At 38.3% G+C, this 25,299-nt stretch overlaps 1 protein-coding gene across 1 annotated transcript; it reads left to right on the top strand.

Annotated features, from left to right (window-relative positions):
* Positions 1–3,385: 3,385 nt before the first annotated feature.
* Positions 3,386–24,495, top strand: LOC131959967 (integrin alpha-X-like). Its single transcript, XM_059325178.1, has 30 exons — positions 3,386–3,436; positions 5,458–5,563; positions 5,739–5,839; positions 8,038–8,108; positions 8,215–8,329; positions 9,039–9,163; positions 9,491–9,633; positions 11,989–12,139; positions 12,220–12,370; positions 12,541–12,614; positions 12,789–12,912; positions 13,981–14,117; positions 14,216–14,362; positions 14,467–14,679; positions 14,762–14,895; positions 15,047–15,186; positions 16,370–16,530; positions 16,613–16,738; positions 17,076–17,149; positions 19,054–19,195; positions 19,300–19,398; positions 19,480–19,559; positions 19,638–19,724; positions 19,865–19,934; positions 20,031–20,129; positions 20,254–20,337; positions 23,542–23,652; positions 23,809–23,922; positions 24,005–24,115; positions 24,315–24,495. The coding sequence occupies exons 1-30, from the start codon at positions 3,400–3,402 to the stop codon at positions 24,402–24,404; spliced, it is 3,417 nt and encodes a 1,138-aa protein (XP_059181161.1). The 5' UTR covers positions 3,386–3,399; the 3' UTR covers positions 24,405–24,495.
* Positions 24,496–25,299: the final 804 nt, after the last annotated feature.

Raw genomic sequence — 25,299 nt, 5'->3', positions numbered from 1 at the left:
CTTCCAACCCGGCGCAGAGACGAACAGCCGGCTCTCGGCCTGCTAGCCGCCAGCTGCTATCTCTCCAATGTCTCTACCCGGGCTTGGCCTTCGTCTGCCTCCAGATTGGACCTTCCTTACTCTGTTTGCTCTCTCCATTCTTCTGTAGACCAGTCATTAGCAGCTAGCAGCTAGCTGCTGCATCTCTGGTCCTCCGCTAATACTCTGCTCTTCAACTCAGGAATATTACCTGCCAATTTACTCAAAACTGCCTCGCTGAAATGAAATCCCTCAGACTCCTGCGTCATCCTCGATATGTGCACAGAGCAGCCCGACTCAACTTTGTTTATTCCAACCATGCCCACAATACTGTCTGACCGGTGCTGCGCCGCACAGCTACGACGTCATCACAACAAATCACACGTGCACTTGCAACCTTTTTTGCAACCTGAGAGCGCTCCTCTGCTTTCTTTGATAACACTGCAACCTTCATGTTACAAAATGCACGTTCGCTCAACAATAAAGCACAGCTCATCCTGGATTTTATATTGTTTTGATATATTTTTTAAAGTTTATATTTTGAGAAATAAATATGTTGAATTGAAAAAATTAGATTTTATTATTAAACAAATTAACATTTATTACCACATAAACAAACGCAAAAGTAAGTAAAGGGACAGACAGGAACCTGAAACAGTGACAGGGGTGAGTGATCAAAATAAAACAGGAAACACAAGACATGGAACATTAAGGCAAAATAAGATACTACATGCGCTGTCAGCTGTGGCTCGCATGCCCAGGGACAGTCTACAAAGTGCAATACCGAAGAGAGATGCTACAAAAATAAGGTTAGGGTAAAAAAAAATCCACCCACCCAATAATCCATCCCAGCTGGTAAAACTACAACTATTATTTAGGGAAAATATGCTTTTAAGTAACTTATGTGAATATTTTAGACAAAAAATATTTAATAACTTCACTATTAAAGCTTGTAGTAGTACTTAAATCCCCTCACAGATCAATGAGCTCCTCTGGATTACACCACAACATTTAATTTGGGAAACCCTGCCTTTATGTAATTTATGTGAATATTTTACACATGAAATATTTAATAATGACACTCTTGGATGCAGAATCACTTAAATTCCCTCACAAAGAACACAAGCTCCTCTTGGTTATACTACAACACTTTATTTACGTAAATCTGCATTCATTTAATTTTTGGGATTTTTTTCATCCTTAAAACGACCAACATGTGCATGACAAAAAATGCTTTGGGCATACATTGTCTATACATTTTTAACTTTGTATGCAGTTGCATAAAAATGCATGTAATCTGAAAGACACAATAGTCGTCTTTAAACCTCATGTTATTGTGTTGTTATAACATAACTAGTCATGCACATCACAACAAATGCTGTTTACTTAAACTACTACAACACACATCTAAGTTCAATTCTATTGTATGAAACCACAATCTTAGTTTTGAAATGGCAAAGAAGCCTTTTATCAACAGGCACTGACAACTGCACTAAGTTAATGGGTGAGCTGGCCAAACACAAAGCACTCAATACTCTGTTCAGCAAGTTTTATTAGCACATTCGTATTCCATACACCGCACAATTCCGAATGGCTATTTTACAATACAACAAAGTCCCATACACCACTCAACTTCTGACTGTTGCACTTTTCAGCATTGGCTTTTAAGTAGGACTCAATGAGGCCCTATCTTCCTGCCCTATACGTCACATCAGGACAGAGCCCACTGGTCTACATGTTCCCCTCTCTCATGGTGTTATCATTGTTAAGTTCACAGAGTCAGTTCCCACAATGCCTTGTGTCTTGAATATCAAGTAGGTCGCCGCCTACCTCATGTCCCACCATGCAGGAAACACCAAATTTCCTTCACAACCTAAATAATTGTTGTAGTGTAATCAAGAGGAGCTTGTTAATGTGTGATGGGATTTTGGTACGACAACAAGCTTCAATATTGTGGTTATTAAATGTTTATTCTATTCTGAACAGGCTGTGGGCTGAAAGAGTAAACATGCAGAGTTGTGACAATAAACAGGGTCACTTGGTTTACCATCTGTCAGACAGGCTGAAATTATAGAATGACAAAAGTTATTCTTCATACTTTGTACTGGTCTCTTAAAAATGACGTTCTGACACAATGAAATTGCTTTGTTCATAACATTTGTTTGTTGAAGTCAGTACTTAGTATTAACTTTTATTTTTTATTTTAGTAATACAACATTTTGTTGCCTAAACCATAATTCACTTAATATGTTATAAACTGCGAAGACTGTAAATGTTGACCAAATGTTTCTAAAAAGTAAAAAATGTTTGTAAAAAAAGAAAGAAGAAATGTATCCCTCAATACTGAATTAAGAATGCACTTTAGATATATGAAAACATAACTTTTAGATGACAGAGTTGTTTAATTCATATGAGGTTCATATTTTTAAATGAATAGTAGGTGCAATGTAGACTAAACAGGAACAGACCTATATTATATAAAATCATCAAGCATAGCCTCTTATGGCACGCAGGTTCACAGATTGGATGAGACAGTGCAGAGGAAGTTTTGTAAAAAGGAGAAATGGTCTTTTTTATTTGCGTGGTTTATTGTGTGTTTATTTAGCTATATAGTGAAGTTAGGCCAGACAATCAATTCAAATTAGTTTGTGAAATGACATGAAACTTCTTCCCTTTTTCAACAGGTCTCTGAAGGAGACACGAGATAACAACGGCACTGTTTGTAAAAAGGAAGTATGTTAATATCTCAAGGAAAGCAGCGCTGTGTATATTAATTCATACAGTGTTCTAGCTGAATGCCTGAGTGGTCTCCTTGCTGCTCTGTTACATATAAAGTGATGAAAACATGTTCAAGGTTTGATGAAAACACTTTTTCACACTTCTTTTGTCTGAAGAAAAACACAGAACATGAGGTTCCTTTTTTCCAGCTAGGAGCACCACACGAGCTGTAGCTAGTGGCATTATCTTAATCATTATTAATTTACCTTGTATCTAAATTATTGTCAGTATCCACTACATCACTCTGATCTTAAATATAACATGTTGAATAAGAAGTGTTTGGACTCATGTCTTAGTCTTTGCGTGAGTGATCAGATCTAAAAATAAATAATACCTATGTGTGCCTATGTGTGTCATGTGACTACATGCAGTATGCTCATATAAAACAGAACATTTTGAAACACCTCCTACACAAGGGTTCCTCTAACTGGCTGCCTTAGCTCCGAGCAGACACCTTATGAATTCTGCATTTTGCTTTCGACATCCCCCTCCTTGACAGTTTTTGTAGTAGAAAAAGTCACTAGGTCATCTGAAAGCACAAATAAATGTCTATGAGCTCAGAGATTACATCAGGCTTGTAGTATTTTCCATGGGAGCATCACAATGGACCGGATAATTGCTACAGCAATATTCTTGTCAGGTAAGACAAGTTTTTAATCTTTTGATTTTGTCTCTTTTTAAACATATTTCTTTGCCAGTAGTGAAACTAGGCTCCTCTTATTTTATTTATGACATTTTATTACTAAGTTGTCTTCCTGTAGCATGCTTATAGTGTAACTTATTATGAATTATTATTTGTGTTATTTTAAAGCCACCATAGATAAAAGATTAATATGCAATAAAAATATGTATCAAAACAGTTACGATGATCAATTCTATATTTGTATTTCATCCTCTTTGAGCCTTTTTTATGTCGTGAGTAGCTGAGTCAGCTCCTTCCTCTATTTTTTTCACTTCAATATAGACAATTATTTGGTTAGTTTGGAACATTAGTGCTTTGCACAATTACAGTTTGACTACAATTATTGTACAAAAAAATGATCATTTGAACTTGTGATGTTAGAACACCACTGATAATTGAAATAATGAGTGTGTTTGCAAAAATGTTAACATTTTGTAACAAATAGATCACACAGTCTAATTAGAGATCATGTTATCGACCTGCCTGTCACTCAAAGCAGCCACATCCCCAATCATGATTAACTTTAAGTCTTTAGATAATTTAAACTAGTCTAGTTGTGTATAGTGCAAAGTGTAGTTATATTAAATCTAAAAAAAAAATCACCCCTGTACAGTTGTTTTGAAGGGGAACATTAACTATAAAGACCAAAAACTGTTGTTTGTAACAGGCTGTAAATATTTATTTCTGCTATAAAGTTGGGCATATTAACATGGGGGTCTATGGGAATAAACTTGTTTCTGGAACAAGCCTTAAGGGGACACTTCCGAGCTGGTTACATTTTTTACTAGTAGAAGTTGCAGCTTTGGGCTTAACCTATACAAATAGATTTGTCTTGAGCTATAAAATCCAAGATGAATAAAATATTGCTTCTCTGTCTCATGGTTTAAGAGCTTTGAGTGAAAAAAAAAGTTTTATAAATAGCTACTTACTAATTGTGTGGAAAGATTAGAAATTACAATAAATATATACATTCTCTATATTTATCCTCTTAGTCTGTGTAGGGTAACATCACTTGGCTCATATATATATATTTGATAGTGGTGACACACAACTATCTGGACCAACATTTTACACCCTGAGCGGGTGGTGACGGAAGTGACAGACTTCCTGCAACCACTTGATTAATATCTATTTAGTGGATGACGATCAAGACTACAACACAACAGAAATGGATATCAGGAAATAACTAATTTCTGTGACTGTCTCTATGAAGCCAGATATCCTGCAGTGACTAAGTAAGACTTGAGGACCTTTTAACCTTTAATCTATTCACAGTATGTCTGGTAACAATGCAGAAATATTTTGTCAGATAGTCAAGGTGTGTGTATCACATTGACCATTTTTAGGAAGCCTCAAGTTATGGCCAAAAAACAGGAAGGCATTTTTGTACGACAAAAATAACTTGATGTCAGGACATCCCGCGTAAAGGTAAATGAAGAAGGAAGACTTCCTATGTGATGCCAACAGTAATAGTATTCATTATTTTAGAATTAAAAGAGTCTTGTTTCTGTTCTCAAAGGATGGAAAAAATGTTGTCTTGAAATATCAGCCTAAGTCTTTTTTTTTCTTTTTTTCCCAGTGAGAGGTGGTCAGCAACATGAGGAGATGATTTGGGCAAAAACATATTTTTTGTAAAAAAAAAAAAAAAAAAAAAGACTTAGGCCATTATTTAAGGATTATATGTTTATAAAATGAAGACCCTTCATTGTGCAGAATTAAAACAAAACTTGACGTTAGCACTCCCTAGTGGTTTTATCAGAAAAGACACCGTGGCAGACAACAGTTCACACTCCCACACTCTATAAATGCACTAAATGCAGCAAATACAGTCCAAAAACGTTGGGAAAAATAATCAAAACAGAATACAATAATTGGAAAATTCTTTGCGAATTACATTGTATTGATCCATTTCATGGCAAAGTGATTGCATATCCAACATATGTGGCTTTAAATAAAGTTGTTCCTTCTTCTCTCATCAGTGTTAACAGCTGCACTTTGTTTTAATATCGATCCCGTGGCTTGGAAAACCCTGACTAACCCTGCTGAAGGTTTTGGATACCAGGTGGTGCAGAGAGGATCAGACGAGTAAGTCAAAGCATGGATGTTGGCTCATAGACTAATGTGTCCTGTGTGTGTGTGTGTGTGTGTGTGTGTGTGTGTGTGTGTGTGTGTGTGTGTGTGTGTGTGCGCGTGTGACATGAAGTGGGATTCATTTAGCTACACTGCTCTTTCACATGTTTGTCTGGTTGTGTTTCCTCAGCCTGCTGGTTAGTGCTCCTCTTGCACAGCATTCACAAGGAAGAAAGGGGCAAATATTTAGATGCTCTACCAACGGAGGCTGCAGAGAAGTTTCAGTTCCAGGTAAGCAACCTCTCCTTTTCAAACACTCATTAAAAATGATTACACTGAACTTATGTATTATTTATTATTATTCTACTTATTTTAAAACCAAGGGATTTGATTACTTTTAATTATTGAAGAAGTACAAGCATTAGGGGGTTAATTCTGAAGAGAAGTTTTTCAACAGAATGGTTCAAGATGTGGATAGTTTCAGGGTAACTGTAGGAAAGATACTGACATAACTTCCTCAAAATGTATTCTGCCAACAGATGAACTTCCTTTTATTGTTGCATATTTTATGATTAAAAAAAAGAATAACTTGCTGTGGTGGAATTTTAATGCTGCAGTTACAAAAGTATATATAGTCATAAGGTAGTTAATCTGGTATAGAAAAAGAGTTTTGGAGAGAACACACTGTGAACTGACCATAGACTGTATAAAATACTGAGGCATGCTGCCAACTGACCATTCGCAGAAGCTCCGCCCCTTAGTCACTGTTGCTATGTCCAACAAGCTTACAGGACCGCCAGCTGCCATGGGGTGGACAGGTGCGGTTTTAGCAAGTGTTTGTGCTACAAGTGTGCTACAAAGATTAAAATAAAATAGGTTCATAGTGGCCTGTTGGGACGTTATGTTCAAACTTGATATATACATTACAGGGCTGTACAGTAACTTTTTTTGCTTATAGAACTCTAGAAAACATGAAAATAAGATGACACTGGTACCAAGATGGTAAATCATCCATAGCACAGACTGATGTAGCATGTGCTATAGGCTACATGTGTATTTTTATTGTACTGTGACTTATTGTGAAGGACTGAATAAATAAAGATCGGTGTGCGGATTGGGTGTGTTGATAACGGTGATATTAATTTAGCTTAAACAGAAACTTTTTTTTCGTCTCCAGTAAACCCGATGTCGGGTTCAGTGACGCTAGCTATTAGCACTGTACAGCCCTGTAGTATGTTTACCTCCTAGCAACATTGCTAGCTAGGTTAGCGTGTTCATTTTACACACTGTGTCATTAGTATAAGTTTGCTGGACTAGTTCTGCACTAGTAGTGATAAGAATACCTGTTGACAGGAATGTAACTGTTAAAACCGGTTTGGGTTATCTCATCTAACAGCTCAACAATCGTTTGTTAGTTCATGTTCTAGCCAGCAGCTTACCTTGGAGCAGACATAAGTGGGTCTTTTGATCTTCCAAATATTAAATTGGAAGTGGGCTCTGTCACACTGTTTAATCCACAGCCAGCATCACTTCTCTTGTTTATTGAGTTTTGGAAAAGGGGAAAAAACACTCCTCCTGAAAAACTTCGGGTAGCCTACCTGGTGTCAGATTTACAAATCACGTATGCACACTGTTTCACCATGTAGCTCAGAGCTTGAAGCTTGACGGACCGTCTTCTCTTAGTTATGGTTGCTAAGGTATGATTGGACAAGGAATGTTCAGGGGAGGAGTTTTACGAACGGTCAATAGTTAATAGTTAACAGTTAACATAAGGAAGATTAAGTACTCAGACTGTTGTTTTGCTGCTATCGCAAACTGTCGGAGGATTATGGAGGATGTGCACAGCCAAAATTAAGTAAATTAGTAAATACATTAAATTATAAATAAATTAATAATGTAGCAAATATAGCCTATGTTTGTTTTTTTAAATGTTGGCATTCATTAATTGGTAACATGTGTCATAAATTGATATTTTTTCTTTTAATTCGCTCTTTAATTTATTTACCTTTATATTAATCCCCCTTTTAATAAATGTCCTATTTATTTTTTAAATGATTTAATATTTTTTTCTTTTAAATTTATTTCAAATGTATTTATTGATTTTACAGTTTATTCATTCATTAATCTATTTCTGAATGATTTCATCTTTGCATCCCTCGCACCATTTATCTCCTCATTCATTTTTTTACTGTAATTTTGTTTTATACATTATTTCATGCAGTTCTTTCCTTTCTAAACTATTAGTAGATTGACGTCTTAATAAAAATAAAATAGAAACGTAAATAAATAGAAAAATGTATGAAAAGGTAAATAAATAAATAAATAAATAAGGTAAATAAACCAATTCTTAATACCTACATTTATTTTTTGTACTTTTAAGAGCACATTATTTTATTTTTCAGGTCGTTTATTTATTTTTTTAATTTGGCACCTTCTGGCCTACTTCTGAAAACTGTGTTTTTAACAACTGATGAATGTTTTTAATGCAGTGCCAGAGAATGCAGTGAACATGTCTCTTGGTATGACGATGGCAAGTGATCCTACTACACTTAACACAGTGGTGAGCTGATAAACTGCAAATATTCATATATATATAACATTTAATGTAAAAAAAAATATCAGAAAAGATTGCCCAGGACTATTGACCAGGACTTAACTCTTTACAGGCATGTGGCCCAACCATCCCAAAGGACTGCAAAAGTATCACCATGTACAGTGGTATGTGCATGGAGATAGAACGTTTTGACAGAGTTACAGGTCCTGTCCCTTCTTCTGCAAAAGGTAAATATGGAATAATAAACATAATCATTCAACACAACTAACATAGCGTGCATATTGTCGTAACTTAACTCAATAAAGCATGCTCTGACAACACAGACATGGACATTAAGAATAGAGATATCACCATTTACAACTTCCTTTTTTATAAACCAGTCAGTCCATGTTTCTTGTCTACAGAAAGAAACAAAACTAACAACCGCATGTGAAATGAGTGTATGTATGGCTGCAAACATGGAGGTGATACATTCACAGGAAGGAAGGCTGTCTCTTTGTCTGCTGACAGAATCTATAAAACTTTCACAAATGTGCTATAAATGTACATCTCAGAACGTTCTCCTTTAGATGTCTTCATTGTCTCCTTCTAGCAGAATGATGGAGGCTGAGCAAAAAGCCAGTTTTCTGCATCACCGATTCTAATGAACCTCACATATAAATATTTGGCCACTATCGTACTCTTAAAGATTTCAAAGATGCAGAAATGTTTAGTTAATATTTAGAAAACTAGAGTGGTTACAGCTTTGCAGGACTCTAAGGAACTCTAAGGCAAAGGCTTTGGGTTCAGGTTAGGTTCAGGTTTATGTAGTTATGTAGTTTGACTTATTGTCAAAGTATTGAAAAGTCCAGAATTTGCATTGTTTTTGCTGCCTTTATGTGATGTGTATTGTGTGAAAATAACTGAATTATAAGTTACTTGACATCTCTTTGACAGAGTGCCAATCAGCAGACATTGCATTTCTGTTGGATGGTTCCGGTAGCGTATCCGGACAGGATTTTCTAACAATGAAGACCTTTATGAAAAATCTGATCCGCTCACTCCTGCCAGTAGATACAAAGGTAATGCTGTTTTAACCATTAGTCGACTATCATTTTGATCTTTAGTCAATAACTCATGCTGCATTACTTATTTCTAAGATACTTATGAGCACATATCTGGTCAACACAAGATTTAAAGTGATGATTTTGCATGATTATTTGTGTATTAACTCAGTTTCATAAATCTGAAGATTAAATAAACATTCCACTGGTCAAATAAATCATATGAGCAATGGTCAACTAAGAATTCCTCTATTTGAGTCAGTTTGACTGTATAGCACAGACTGTGTAAAAGTGAATGTTAAGGGACTGAATTTGACTTCATTTTTCTTACTCCTATTTTTGCAGTTTGCTATTGCCCAGTACTCCAACAATCCCACTGTCCATTATTACTTTGATAATTTTCCCTCTGGATCTTGGGAGACTGCAGTTGATAACATTTGGCAACTCTGGGGCGGAACATACACAGCCAGAGCCATCAGATATGTGGTGTAAGTGTTGTCATCATGTTGCCCTCCTGTTTAAGTTTTACACATGGAAACTTTTAAAACTTTTTTTCAGCTTTTAGTCCTAAGATAATTCATTGTGAAGTAGCTATGTGTGGAAAACTTTTTAGTTTGTTTTAGCTTCCCTTTGCTGAAATTTCATTTGAGATCATAGACGCCTTGTTCTTTCTGCAGTATAAAATAGGAACCAGCTGAAAAACCACTGCTCAGCAATCCATAGCATACATTTTATTACATTTAAAGTGTGAGTAAAGGAAAACATATATAGGTGATCTGAGTTTTCCACAGCACAAACAAATGTGTTATTAAACATTTTGGATCAGAGAAAAAAATGTGTAAACATTTTGTTTCGAAATAGTGAAAAAAAGAGCAGTATTCTCTGCTCTGCACAGCTGGGGGCAAACCTGACATCTTATATCCAACTTCTCTGCTGACTCTCTGCTGCTGTCACACTGGCTCTCTGACTCTTGTGTTTCTGTTTGGGTGTTCTGCAGTGCAGAGATCTGCTTGCGTGTCAGAGTCCTGTGAGCCACTGTTGGCATCAGCCAATACAGACCTTTTGTCTTCCACACAGAGATCCTCACGACCACTTGTAGACAATAGCAGTTTATTTTTAGGTTCATAAAATGCTATAGAATTTGCGCACATGTAGGATATAACTTCAGACATTGTAATATTCTGTTGCTTTGACTGCTGACACAAAGTAGCGTTAGCTTCAGCAAACATCATAAGTTGTATCCATGTTAGCAACTGTTGGTAAAGATATTGTATAGTGTTTAGCGGCGGAGTTATGATAAGGAAGCTCAAGTGTGTCATCAAATGATTTTAGACACGCCAAAAAATCCTCTACCACTGAAATGGACAGTAAAACAGTTTAATGGTCTTTTTACAAAATTCTGTCATGTTGGGATTTTAGGATGCCTCTATTATAATAAATTATCTTGCAAGGGGCACTGTTAATGTAGGGATTTTATCTCTGACAGTTATAGGATGCCTCACGCTGGAGCATCAAAAATGTAAAAAAGGGCATTATCATGCTATTCCTCTCAGAAACATTTTAAATATGTAAGGATGAACCTGAGCAACACTTGTGTGGTTCCTACTGTTCAAAGGTGTGGTTAATTGGCTATCAGAATTATTAATAATTATCATAAATAATTTTTAATTATAATATATGACATGACTTGATTTACTCTAAGTCAAGTCTCGATTGGGACACCACTCTGTTAAACAGAGAAAAGTAGGTCAATTCATCTAAATCAGTCTCATAAAGTTACTAAACTGTCAATTTGGAACGCTGATTAATAATTAACTTAATAATTATAAACAAATGACCATATTTATATTTAGTAGTGTTTGAAGGAATTTGGAATTCTTTTCATCGAAGATGTTGGCATATCATTCGTATTGTACATCATTAAATGGACAGCATGTATATTCCAAAAAGGTATTAATTCTTAATAAACAAGCAAAGCAAACAAAAGCACACAATCTATGGAATATAGAGAGCTACAAAGTCTAATCTATGATTATCAACAGTATAGAGGTGCTAAAGAGAAAAAGTGTGTGCGTGTGTGTGTGTGTGTGTGTGTGTGTGTGTGCGTGTGAGTGTGTGTGTGTGTGTGTGTGTGTGTGTGAAGCTGCATGGCCGAACCGCATGTCTGTGAGACAAAGAGTCATACATCAAAAGGATGGTGTGGTGTGAGGAGTGGCTTTCCTGCCTTGTAGAACAATGGCCATTTGCTGGTGCAAGCTTTTACAAACTGGGTGTTTGTTAAAAGCCAATTTAAAGTAAGAGAAAGATCTGGTGGAGATCTGGTCTTTACAGTGGACCACCTGCGGTGTAAAAAGTCCCTTGACCAATGAGGTGGTCTGTAGGTGTCATAAACGCAGGGCATCCTGGGAGAGAGACATCTCTCTGTTCTTTGCCAGATGCCCAAAATGGAGGAGAATGCTATTTGGTGATTTGAATGAGAATGGTGTTGCATTTTAGTCCACATCACTTAAAGTCCACAAATACACCCAAGATTCACATGTGGCTTTTGTATGCCTTGTTAAATAGGTTTTCTTACAAATCTCTGACTTTACTTTACCTGGACATTTTACTTACACTCCTACTTTATTTTACCAGAGTGATGCTGCAGTAAAAGCATAACGCACTCTCAAGGGAAAATAAAAAGTCCCTAGTTTAGCTCCAATAGTTAGATTAACCCAATGATCTGCAGATGTGCCTGTAATCCCAGTTGATATCACTGTCTATAAGAGGCTTTCGTGGGCTCAGATAAGATGCTGGTATCATATGAAACTCCTGTGCATTCCATTGCATCTTTCTTTTGACAGGCAAAATGTTTTCACATCATCAAGAGGTTCCAGGTCAAATGTGAAGAAGGTCTTGATAGTCATTACCGATGGACAATCTCATGACCGGAATGAATTGAGCTCTGCAGCAAACTTAGCTGAGAGGGAAAAGATTGTTCGATTCGCTATCGGAGTAAGTTCCCTGTGACTTGAAGCAGCTAATAACTCTGTTGTGCAGGACAACACCTCAAATTCATGTGTTTATTATCCTAGGTGGGGTCCGCGTTTAATAATCTGTATGCAAAATATGAACTGGACACGATTGCATCTGATCCCAAAGCTAACCAAGTGTTTCGGGTGGAGAACTTTGAGGCTCTTGAAAAAATAAGGGAGACTTTGCAGGCCAAAATCTTCTCTATTGAAGGTATAGTTGTCTATTGTTTATAAAAAAATGTTTTTGTATAAAGTTCTACCTGCACACAATTTCAGGCTAAACATGAACTGTTCCTTTATAATTCAGCTCTATGAAAGCATTAACTGAAATGCAGCCATTGCATTATTTAGATAATTTTCTTATTTTTGTTACTGTTACAGGATCACAAACAAGTGGAGAGTCACTGAAAATGGAAATGGCTCAAGAGGGATTCAGTGCAGTATATGTGCCAGGGGTAAAAAACAAAAAAACACAACCGACATTCACTAGATAATGCAGACATACATATAAACACGTCTTTGTTTGTGGAAAGTAGATATACAGAATAAACACTTTTAAATGTTGATAAACTAATTTTGTGGAAATGTGTATCAGACATCTGTTTAAAAGACTTCTGTTTAAATTGAAGGGAATTCAGATGGGTATTGTTGGTGCTAATGTGTGGAAGGGAGGCTACCTGCAATACCAAATGAGGCCAAATGCGCAGAAGACGGGCTCCTATGAGCCTGACATAGAGTCTGACAGTTACGCGGGTAAGAACGTCAAAAACAAATGTAAAACGTGCATCATGTCTTTGCACTGCTCCATTACTCACTCTGAATTTTACTCATGATTTGTGATAATATAGAAATATTTTATTTTGTTTTATGTTACATGATAAAGCCAGGCAAAGTGAGTATAGAAACCATAATGTTTTTACAAATGTCTTAAGGGAAGATGAATATGAAGTCTCTTCACAGTGTCAAGACTGAAATATTGTGAAGAAATTTTAAATATTTTCTTGTTTAAAGCTATTGTGCTAATATTCAAGTTCATGGTTGTATTATTGTTGTATATTTTCTCATACACTGTTATAGACTATACTTCATATACTATTCACCCTCAAATGCTCCGTTGTAGCGCCTGTCTCTTTAAGACCCCTCCTGAAAAAGCCCAGTCTGCTCTGATTGGTCAGCATGCATTTCTGGAACATTTTCACAATTGCTTCTGGATATTCTAACATGTGATCAAAAACTAGAAGAATCGGCAAACAAGTTAACAGGTTTCCCTGCCTGATGTTAGCATTGAGCTCCAAGTAGCAGTGTATGTAATGCAAACACTGTGGTAATGTACGTGGAGCATGACCATATACACATTTCTGTAAAATGTCCAAGTACCAAAAATTAGATTCCTCACATGCCCACCTGAGGCTGGCTCCAAAAGTGAATCAATCCCCATTGTTTGGGAGGATCCCCCATGTGAAAATGCCCGACTTCACAGCATAAATAAATAACAACAACTTGGCAGTAAATTGTAATAAAATTCACCCGGTTACATTATATAAAGGCTTAAAGTTATGCAGAACAAACTTTAGCCACGTGTGATATGAACATCCAATATTATGACATTACATTGTATATGACACAAAGGAAAAAGGCATAATAGATCTTCTTAATAGGTCTTATTAATCTGAGGGGTCATTTTTTTGGAGGATTTTTAAAATTCTAAAATATGTAATATGTAATGTGTTTTTTTTTCTGCAGAGGCGATGTTAATAACTAACATGAATCTGCATAAATAGAGCAGCTGGCTAGACTTTTAACTGACTGCTTTTATTCTAGGATACTCCATGGCAGTTGCGAATACGAGGCAAGGCATGTTGACAATTGTTGGTGCTCCAAGATATAAACACAGAGGAGCTGTGATGGTAGTTTCCCAACACCAGCATCGGAAAACGATCGATCCCGATCCATGGCAGGTGCGTGCTTGCGATTAGGAAGGTCCTTAACGTCAACGTGAAGCATATTTAAAATTAAAAATGTCCTGTTTTTTTACTGATCACTTGTTGCTCAACAGTCTCAGAGCGGTGAATATTTTGGGGCTGTTGTTTGTGCGATGGACGTGGATGGTGACAGCTACACTGACATAATCCTCATATCTGCCCCAATGTTCGTGGACTCTGATAGAGAGGGAAGAGTTTACGCTTGCAGCTTAACTGGTTTGGTAAATTACATTATTATCTGGTTTCATTAAATTAATGTATTCAGTATTTTTTAAGGGCCATGCAAACACTGACTCTCATCCTTTTCTTTTTGTATTCTCACCAGAATGTCGAGTGCCACTTAGATGATTCTCCATTAATATTGAAAGGGGATGCCTATGACAAAGCAAGGTTTGGGTCTTCTCTTGCTGTGCTGCCCGACCTTAACACGGATGGTCTCAAAGACTTGGCGGTTGGAGCCCCTTTGGAAAATGACGGGCAAGGCAGCATCTACATATTCCTCGGTGAAGGAGCAAGAATTAGTTCAGCATATTCACAGGTGAGCAAGATCGAATTTAGATTCAACAGATCCAAATCGAGTTAAATCAAGTTGATTAATTAAAATATTTCCATTGACATAGAGAATTGCTGGCTCTGAAGTCCGACCAGGACTGAAGTTTTTTGGCATATCAATCAGTCAGACATCTTTTGACCAAAGTATGGACAGTCTGCCTGACCTGGCGGTGGGTTCGAAGGGTGCAGTTGTTTTACTCCGGTAAGTCCAACCTGCAACAGTAATTCAGTGTCTTTTTGCTAATTCAGGACAGAACTCTTCACTGAATGTCACTGGATGTACCAGTTTATATTTAGTTTACTGATCACAAAGCCTAAACGTATCCAAATGTTCCTGCTCTGTCCATTTCCAGATCAAAGCCTATCGTAATGGTAGAAGCTACAGTGGCATTCAGCCCAAACCAAATCCCTACCAGCTCAGACTGCTCATCAGCATTGGAATTCCAAGCTAACATCTGCTTTATCATGACCAGACACTCTTCAGTGAACAACGGTACATTATTTTCCACTGTCAATGTATTTAAGGGTAAAGCTTTATCATGAGGGTACAAAGCATATACTTAAAGAAACATTATGTGGAATTGTTTTTGTTTTTTTAATCATTCATTTCCACACTGCTGTCTTTGTTTTAAAGCTGTACACATCAATTTCTGTGTATTTATATGATCAAAAACCAGTTGACATCTTAAGCTGAACAACAAGTGCAATAACACAAGACATAGCAAGCCCGCTTATACTTACTAGTCCAGCAGCAAGAAGGCCAGCTCGGCTTCTGCCTGCAGGCTTTCATTTTGCAAAGCTTAAGTTCAAGCACAACCAGGGACTGACTGGAACTAAAAAAAGGCCTGTGACTTTAAAAAAAATTTAAGCCAACAACCCATATGCGTTTACGGGTTTAAATAACCTCTTGCCAGTGTGTCAAGACACTATACCACAATCCTGCTAGGCGAGATATCCATAGAGGAAGAGGAAGAGAGAGTGGGAGACTGACAGAATATGCGCTCCCCAAAACCCAAAAGTAATTTTGTTTGTTCATAGCAGCAGAATCCTAATAAATGTAGGTTCAACCTCCTCCTGTTGGCCGTCCTCCACAATCTTACAAGGTGGTTCAATACTAAACAGCTCAGTAAGCTTTCTACATTTTAATACCTCCGTCTCTAATGATTTGGCCCTCTTCTCTTTTGATTTTTCCCAGACACCTTTCTCCTTACGCTTCTTACTTGACATTTCTCTCACTCTTCTTTGTTATTTTGTTTCAAGTTTTGTGTTTTTTTCCTCAACATGTAATAAATGATCCTTTTGGCACTAATCAGATTTTTTTTCTGATGAACCACAAAGGCCACAGACAGGGTCTGTTTGGACGGCCGTTCTGGACTTTGACAGAATTTCCTGTTGTTCAGTCTGCCCCTGGACACAACACAGATGACGCTAATTGTTGATCTGTTGAATGTGAACTAGTCACATGAAGTCTTAGAGATAATTTGTTGATGGTGACCAACAGGGAATCAAGACAAATCCTGCATTTTCTCCTGCATTATTTTATGCATTAAATCATCATGAGTCATGCTTTAGTGAATCACTGCTTAACTATATGATTTGCACTGTTATTATAAACCCATTGAAATACTTGTGTGTGAACATGAGTAACCTCTTAATAATACTCTAATATGTTTAAGTTCAAGCAAGGGTTACATATAATTTAACGCTGGACGCCACCCGCAAAGTGCCAAACAACCGAGCTTACGTGACTACGAAACAACAACGAGAGATTTCCGGAGAAGTTGATCTTGACTTTGCACCACAACAAAAGTGCCGAAATGTGATTTTCAATGTTGATGTGAGTTGTTAGACATACACAATGTTAAATGTTGTACATTCTGCAACTTGAAAAACACAGCAACAGTGCCCTTTTCTTGCAGGCTTGCACGGATGATGCTCTCAATGCACTTTCCAATGAACTCAGATTCTCCTTTGACGGTTTGCCTTCTGACCAAAATCTGCGTCCGAGTCTAGCACTTCAGGCACAGACATCAACTTTTCATCCTGTAAGTAATCTTTAAAAACTTGCTAATATAGCAGTTCCAGCTTCACTTTTGATGCATAATTAACCATTCCATGCCAGCTACCAAATAGAGAGATTTGCAGCATGTCATGCCTTATAGGGGAAATCATACAAAATAGGAGAAATCATACAAAGCTAAATAAATAATTAATTAATTAATAATTAATTACAGGTTTATTTGTGGTACATTTAATAGGATATTTATTTTTCATTTATTTATTTTGGCAGCATCAGCCTCCGTATTTACCATAATATCATCGTATTATGTCATTTGTACTGGTTCTGAACAAACATGGTTTACATATTTCTCTCTTTCACAGTTAGGGTTCCAGATCAACTGTGGCATGGACGACAAATGTGTAGATAACCTGAAAGTGGACTTCAACTTTACCAGGTGAATTAAAAATGTAAAGCCTCATTTTGCTGTGTGATTACATTACATGTCATTTGGCTGACGCCCCGGCTGACCTAAGCGACTTAAAATAAGTTAATTCAACCTGGTGGTACTAGCCTTAGACCAAAGGAATCGAGTAAGTACACAACTTTTAAGAGCCAACTGTAACCACTACAGGAATGCTATACGCTAAAGAAGAAGAGGATTTTTAATTTTTTTTTAAATCAGGCGACCATGACTTAACCGAGGTATTATTGGAAGAGGTAGGTCCTCAGCCTGGTGGTTTTGAGGTGAGTTGACCCACACAGGGTAGGAGGCGCAAGCTGTTGGGCTGATGCAGAGCGGAGAGGACGGGCAGGAGTGTAGGGTTTGACAAGATCCTGGATGTAAGCTGGGCCTGAACCATTTGCAGCGGAGTACGCTAGTGCTAGAATCTTGAAGGGTATCCGTGGAGCCACTGGTAACCAGTGGAGGGAGCGGAGGAGGGGTGTTATCTGTGAAAATTTGGGAAGATTGAAGGCCAACTGAGCAGCTGCATTCTGGATGAGTTGGAGAGGTCGGATGGCTTTGGCAGGCAGACCTGCCATGAGGGAGTTGCAGGAGTGCAGGTGTGAGATAACCAGGACCTGGACCAGGACCTGAGCTGCCTTCTGAGTGAGAAATGGGCGGAGTCTCCTGATGTTATGCAGCAAGAATCTGCAGGATCTGGTGCTACAGTAATGTTTCCAGCGAGGGACAGTTGGTTGTCGAGAGTCCCACCAAGGTTTTTAGCAGTCTTGGTGGAGGCAACCACTGTATTCTCAACAGTGATGTGGAGATCAGTGGTGGGAGAGCCCTCCCCTGGGAGGTAAAGTAGCTCTGTCTTTTCCAGGTTGAGTTTGAGGTAGTGTGAGGACCAGGGTTGGAATTTCACAACGGCAACGACGGCCCCACACTCTGGCCTTGATGCCCTGTGAAAAAAGGGCCTTTGCGCACCTGTCAAAGTTCCAGTATAAACACAACGCTAACCCGACCCACTCCCCCTCCTTCGAGAGGTGTGCGCATCAACACATGGCTAATTTGAATATTCAAATGAGCCATGTGTTGATGCGCAGCACAGGTAAGCTAGCGGGACAAGCTGTTTTGATATGTTGTGACTGAAGTATGTGGTAGTATTTGACAGAACTTAACATTTACGTTTTTATAGAAAGTACTATTGATAGGTAATTACCATTGTATTTGCCTATTTAAAGTCGACTCGTTAACGTTACATTTTTGCGTCATGAAAACTAGTGATAGCTAGCTAGTTGGGATATCGCTAATGTCTTCCCTACCTCAGGGACAAGGGGTCGACATTTAGCTGATGTAAATTTCACCTCAGCAGGTTCCTTTTTTATGGCAGGAGGAGGCATTTCTCTTTCCTTACTCTTAGATGAACTCAGGCAGGAGATTCATTTTGCCATCTTTTCAAAATATATGCATTTGCCGTCTTTTCAAAACATGTTCATTTGTCATTTTCCAAAAAGGTCCTTTCTAATATATTTAATTAATTTTAATGCATTAATGTTTCTTGGTGAATGAGAATGTTAAGGTATTAATCTGAAAGGTACCAAACGGCCTTTATGCCCTGTCATGTGGCATTTGAGCCCTCAAAATAAGTGTGAACAGGAAGGCCAAATGGCCTTGCCCCTAAAATGACGAAATTCAAGCCTGGTGAGGACATTCACTGGGAGATGTTGGCCAGACATCCTGAGCTAGTGCTGCTGTCTGTGTTTCAGACTGTGAAAATGAAAGGATTAGCTGGGTGTCCTCGGCATAGCTATGATAGGAGAAGCCATGCGAGTGTATGACAGAGCTGAGGAAGTTGGTGATCACATGTTCAAAACCGTGGACCTTCACTTTTCTCTTTTCCTGTAATCCGTCAGTTCCTCAGAGGTCAAAGTGGGCATTGATGAACTGTTGGATGTCACCGTCTCAGTGGAGAACAGCGAGGAAGACTCCTACAACAGCAAGGTCATTCTCACATACCCAGCCGGACTCTCCTACAGGAAGTTTACCATCCTGCAGGTAAGGCTTCCAGGTCAAGTTCACTTCATCTCTGCTGAGCTGCTTTCTCAGGTCACACTTCTTAAAATAACTTACTACTTTTTGTGTATGTAATTGTTATAAAGGGAAGGATCGAGTGCAACTCCTTGGACAGTGAAGACGGCTTATCGCGAGGAAGGACAGATTGCAGTGTTGACAAGCCTATATTCAAGAGCAACGCAAAGGTTTGTTTGTTAGGACAAAATGATCTTTTCTCACTGCTGCAGACAAAAGAGACGATCTAATCTCTCTCCATGTCATTTTAGGTTTTGTTCATTGTCTCCTATGGGATTAGAACCAATAGTCAACTGGACAAAAGCATGTTAATCACTGCAAATGCTACCAGGTACTGCTCAGGCTCCTGCATTATAAATGTGCAATTTTCCTATTTCCATTTTCACAAGTAATTTCACTTCTCCTTCAGTGGGAATCCGGAGCACTCCAACTCAAGCCAACTCTACAAAATGAAAGAGATTGATGTCAAGTACAGCATTTTTGCTACAATTGAAAGGTTTTTGTCGCTCAATATGAAACAAAAGAAATTGTGAAAATTGTGAATTGTGAACTTTTTCTTGTGAAGAAAAAGTGATCATACTTTGAAGCTATTTTATTACCTATAATATTACTCAAATGTTTATTATGTCTGTTTAGTACCCTCAGCTACAGCAATTTCACTTTTGGAAAGAATGATTTGCAGAAACCAGTCCAACAATCAGTTGTGGTAAAACATCTTATCATATACTCTTCAGACTTCACTTTCATGCTCATTACGTCAGTTTATTAACTACCACTCTTTTCTATTCAACCCTTCTGTTAGCTTACAAATGACAACAGAGCACTAAATTTCACTGTGGTGATAATGGTGCCAATGAAGCTCGGTGACAAAGACATCTGGAGCGATTCGAGCAGTTTTGAGGTAATGTGGGAACCTCAAAAATGTCTCAAATATTGCAGCTTTCATGCAGCTACAGCCTGGCTGCTGTTCAACAGCGACCACATCTGGTTCTCTGTTAAACTGACGTGAATCGGCTCCGTTTCAGATTCCGGATTGCCAAAGAGACGGAGAAGACAAAAAGCCTAAAGTCACTGATTTTGTTGCTGAGATACAGAAAAATAAGTTAGTGGTAAGTATACTGCTACCACCAATCAGAAAGGGCTACGCATATACTCATAGAACAGGAGTTACATCTATGTAACAATTTTCTTTTTTTATTTGACTGGAGTGCAGTTACATCTTTGTCTGCTTTTTATCCTTCTTTCATCTAACTACTTTATCCAAGATGATGTCCAATATGTTTGAATTAACTGGTTTGTGATACGTCAGTTAGAACATAGACCAGTGATCAACTGGCGGCCCACGGGCCGAATCCGGCCCGCCGAACTGTCCAATCCAGCCCATGATTGGATTTCAAAATTGTCAATCAAGGACAAAATATCATGTGGTCCGCACTATTAAAGCAACTAAAAACAGCAACGACAACTGAGACTTTTAACTATCAGTAATCCCCACCATCATAGACGGATTATCATGACCACGGGCCCTGGACACAAACTCGCCACGGGCCCCTGCCTACACACGCAAACAGTGTGCGCACAAAGGCGCTCTTCCCATTACGCACATAACAACACCGGCACACACAACCAAACAAAATAACTGTCATTTTAGGTCTGTTTTGTTTGGCACCTGCCACGTACAGGACGATATACACATAGACGGATTATCATGACCACGAGCCCCTGTCTACACACGCATTATGTGGGCGTGCAACGGCGCTCTTCCCATTACGCACGTAACAACACCGAGCAACACACAACCACACAACATTACTGTCAGTTTAGGTCTGTTTTGTTTGGCACCTGCCATGTACAGGATGATATATATATTATGGGAGAGACAGAAAGCTCAAATAGCCAGCCCTTGTAGTATTAATTAAAATATAGGTAACCACCTATTTTTTAAAAACGAAACTATCAACCAGCGCATCCAGAGTGTCCCATTAGTACTCTCTCTCCCTCGCGCTGGCCGGCGCACACAGACGCACTTACACACACAAATACAGCACATGCCATGGAGGAGTCATGTTGTAATGGTAATAAACAAATGCACTAAATCGCGCTAATGTGTTCAGACCGACCGCCCGGCTACAGTCCTTGAAACTACTCACCTAAACCACCGGCTCTTTACTGGCCTTCTTCGAGGAAAAGTCCTTGATAAAGTAATCACAGTCCAACTCTCTGACCAGTTTGGTGGTTTCAGCCGTTTCAGCTTTTTTCTTTCCTCTGTTTTCGTTTAGCTGATCCACTGAGCGCCCACATCTCCATTTTAAAAACGCACTTTTTTCAACTTTGACCCCAGTGACCAGCGTATTGTGTCATCACACATTACTGATTTAATCTTATAATTTCTAAAGCATTTCATTGATTTTATTATCATACTACATTTTCAAAGCCACATTCATTCCAATATATTTTTAAATTGTACCAAAAAAAAGGGCCACTATTGGCTCTATGGCCCTGGGCACACGCCCACTTTGCCCATGCGGTAATCCGTCTATGCCCACCATATATGACTCTATTTAATGAGGACAAACTCGCTGCACTATTTAAATCAGGGCTTGAAGACCTCAGGTACGGTGCCGGAGGCCGGCTCGTTAAGAAGAGCCGCAGTTAGCGGCAGTTAGCTACAGTTAGCTCTGTAGCAGTACAGTGTGTTTGTGCTGCAGGAGGTGTTCACTTAGCAATCTGTTTGTTTACAACAAGCACCGGACACTGTGCACAGTTAGCTCGTACCGTTAATTCACGATCACTATGTTTATGATCAGCGGAGACACTGTGCATAATAATTAGCCATGCTGCTTTGTTTATGATCATTTGCTGTGCACAGTTAGCAACAGCGAAAACCACACGTCACCTCCAGAGTCTCTAAATCGCTCTGGGGGCTATACGGTCCGTGCGTGCGCTCTCCCACACGTCAACCTTACCGGGGATTTCCACCGGGCGCGGAACGGCTCCGCCGCGGGTTTGCTCCGTCCTCTGCCCGGAGTCAGTTCCCACCGGGCGCGTAACGGCAGCGTAGCGAGCCAGCCGTATACACGCGAGGTAACGAGAACAAGCGATAATCCTGAACGTATGGGAGACCGCGAGATCCCGTGATAAACTGTGTATAAGGTAAACAACAACAAACAGCTTACTTTGCTTCTCCGACGCGGAAGATCTGTTGATCTGACCATATATCCTCATAGAAAGAATGTGTTATGTCATAAATTATTGTATGCTTGATTGATTGACTGATTGCTGATCTCGTGCGAAGACGTAATGTTGATGTGAGGTTGTTTTAGGCTGCACGAACTGCGTATTGTTTTATTTTGAAAGGAGCAAAATTTCTGACAGGATTCTGTATTCTCATATCGTTAACAAGAATCAGTTTTCCAGTTATGCAGTATTTGTTTTGAACTTATAATAGCATGGTATCAGAACAGAACAGGTCACAAATAATGATTGCAAATCAAATAAAACTTGACTCATAAAGGCTAAAAATGCCTTCAGTTTTGTAATGACATGAAAAAATATGAACAATAAATAAACATTAAATAATAATATTATGCCAAAATTTGTTTTTTATTTCATTTTATTTGAGGGTCCGGCCCACAACGTGACTGTCCAGTAAAATTCTGGCCCTCCGACAAATTTAGTTGGTGACCCCTGACATAGACAAAAGCATGAACACTCCTATCAGCTCTTACTCATCTTCCATGTTCCCCAAAATATAGATGTGATAGTGATAGTGATAGATGGGTCAAACAAACATTGAGCTCTGGGTTCATGTCCCCAACGATGTTATTTAAACATTATGGTACTTCTGTGCCTCATGTTTTTAGGTAACTGTGTCACTTACGGTAGTCCTGTCACCCTCGTAACTACTTCGCTTCCAGCAATTACTTACATTTTCTTTATTTTTAACTGTCTATTATAATGCCTCACCAGGAACTTCTTTGCCCTAAACCTAGGTCAGTGATTTTGTAGCATGGCCCTTTTCTGTCGTTTAGGTTGGAGATCTTGTTGCATATTTCACTTTCACAAATATCATTTACAGGCTGCAAAACAAAACAAACAAACAAAATTATATTAGATAGATAACACTATAATACATTATAAGAAAGACATATTGTATACTGTACACTATGTACACATGTATAAGACAAATTAGTGGTAAAGGGTACATTTTTCAGCTGGAAGTGAGAAGAAAAGTTTGAATAAGATAAACAACTGTAGAAAGCTAGCTTTGATCTGGACTAATGATCTTTTTGCCTTCTTTGAATGACCAACAGGACTGCTCTGTAGCCTGGTGCGCAGTGTTCAAGTGCAGCAGGTTCATGGAAAGACTGGAGCGGAAAGAGCACAAAATCTCTGCCAACATTAGTTCTAGATGGATAGAGCAGGTAACTGATGTATAATTTTGAAGAATGTTTTATACGCATTTTAAATGCTGCATTTGAAAGATTACAACTGCTCCTGGCTGTGTTAAAGTATCTACATGAATATTTATTCTCTACTGACATTAACAATATTAAATCACATCCCTTTTCCTCAAACAGATCAGACTTCAATCTGCCAAATTCCTCTTGACCAGCACAGCCAGTCTGGAGTACAACAGAAATCAGTACATCTTTGTTTCTCCTGCATCTAATAACAACCCTCCTGTTCGTAAGGTAATGATTAGACCTTTTTTTATTTCTTCGTGTTTGAAAAGAGGTTAAAGTTTGACCTATATTCTGTTGTTTCACCTCTCAGATTGAGGCATTAGTAGAAGTGTATCCTGAACCAGACTTTACCAAAGAGATTGTTGGAGGATGTCTCGGAGGGTTGGCTCTACTGGCGCTACTCACTGCCGCCTTGTACAAGGTGAGAGACTGAACATGCACTGTGTCAGGTTAATATACAGCTTTATAAGGCAATGAAGCCATTTTGAGATGTGGTATTTGGGGCAAAAAAATAATTTTTGTATTTTTATTTACAGATATTTAAGATTTTTTTCCCCTTCATTTATTTTGCAATTTTTTATATAACTTTCTTTTTTTTCTTGTTTCTTTTTTCCTCCCAGGCTGGATTTTTCAAGAGTAAATACAAGGCCATGATGAACGAAGAAGCAGCGGATCCAGGGGCTGAAGGAGACGCTCCCCCACCAGAATAACAACAGTGGATGTCACACAGACACGGGCTATCTCAAGATTCAATACATTGATTGATTCAATACTCAGCTGATAGCAGAAGAACGTTATCATTATTATACTTGTACTCGTTTTGCTTTTTAGGAATGCAAATGTTTTGTATTGGAGAAATATTTGCACCACAAATATTTCTTACCTCTTCAGGCCCGTAACATGATTCTAATGAATAGTGTGATCAGGGGAAAATCACTCACAGTTTGAACTGCTAACATCCCACACATCTGTCACAAAATATTGCAAGTAGAGAGCGGTGGAGAATGAATGTGATTTTGGACAAACCCCATGTAATGTAATGTAGCAGGAGGCTTTACAAAATGATTGACATCTTTTTGCATCTCTTTCCAACACTTTTAAATCAAGACTGAAGACTTTTCTGTTTGCCACTGCCTTTCAGTTCTCGTTTGGCTATGCCGCCTTTTTTCCTAAAAGGGTGATGCCACGTAGGGCGATACCGCAATGAGGCAATGAACAAATATTTTCCTTAATAAACAGTAGAAGAGATAATCTCCTGTTGAGTGGTACAGATAAACAATAATTGCTAATACTGTACTGTGACTTCTATTTCATACTTTTTTCTTAAATATTTTATCATCTCGTTTACAATTCTAAAATGTTATATTTGAATATCATGTTTCCAATGCTCTTAAAGTTTTGTGTAGAGCACTTGGAATTGCCTTGTTGTTGAAAGGTGCCATACAAATAAACTTGCCTTGCCTTAATCTACAGGGAAAAGCTAATATGTGGTCTGCAGTGAAACATTTTTGTTTTTAAATGTCTGCAAGCTGTGCATGTTAATTTGCTAAATTTGTTGTATGATGAAAACAAAACAGTTTCATCACATGGATTCTGGTTTTCATC

This window comes from Centropristis striata, chromosome 21 (assembly GCF_030273125.1).
Source record: "Centropristis striata isolate RG_2023a ecotype Rhode Island chromosome 21, C.striata_1.0, whole genome shotgun sequence".
Classification (NCBI taxonomy): domain Eukaryota; kingdom Metazoa; phylum Chordata; class Actinopteri; order Perciformes; family Serranidae; genus Centropristis; species Centropristis striata.
Note: the sequence above shows the minus strand (reverse complement) of the source record. Positions and strands in the feature narration are given on the sequence as shown.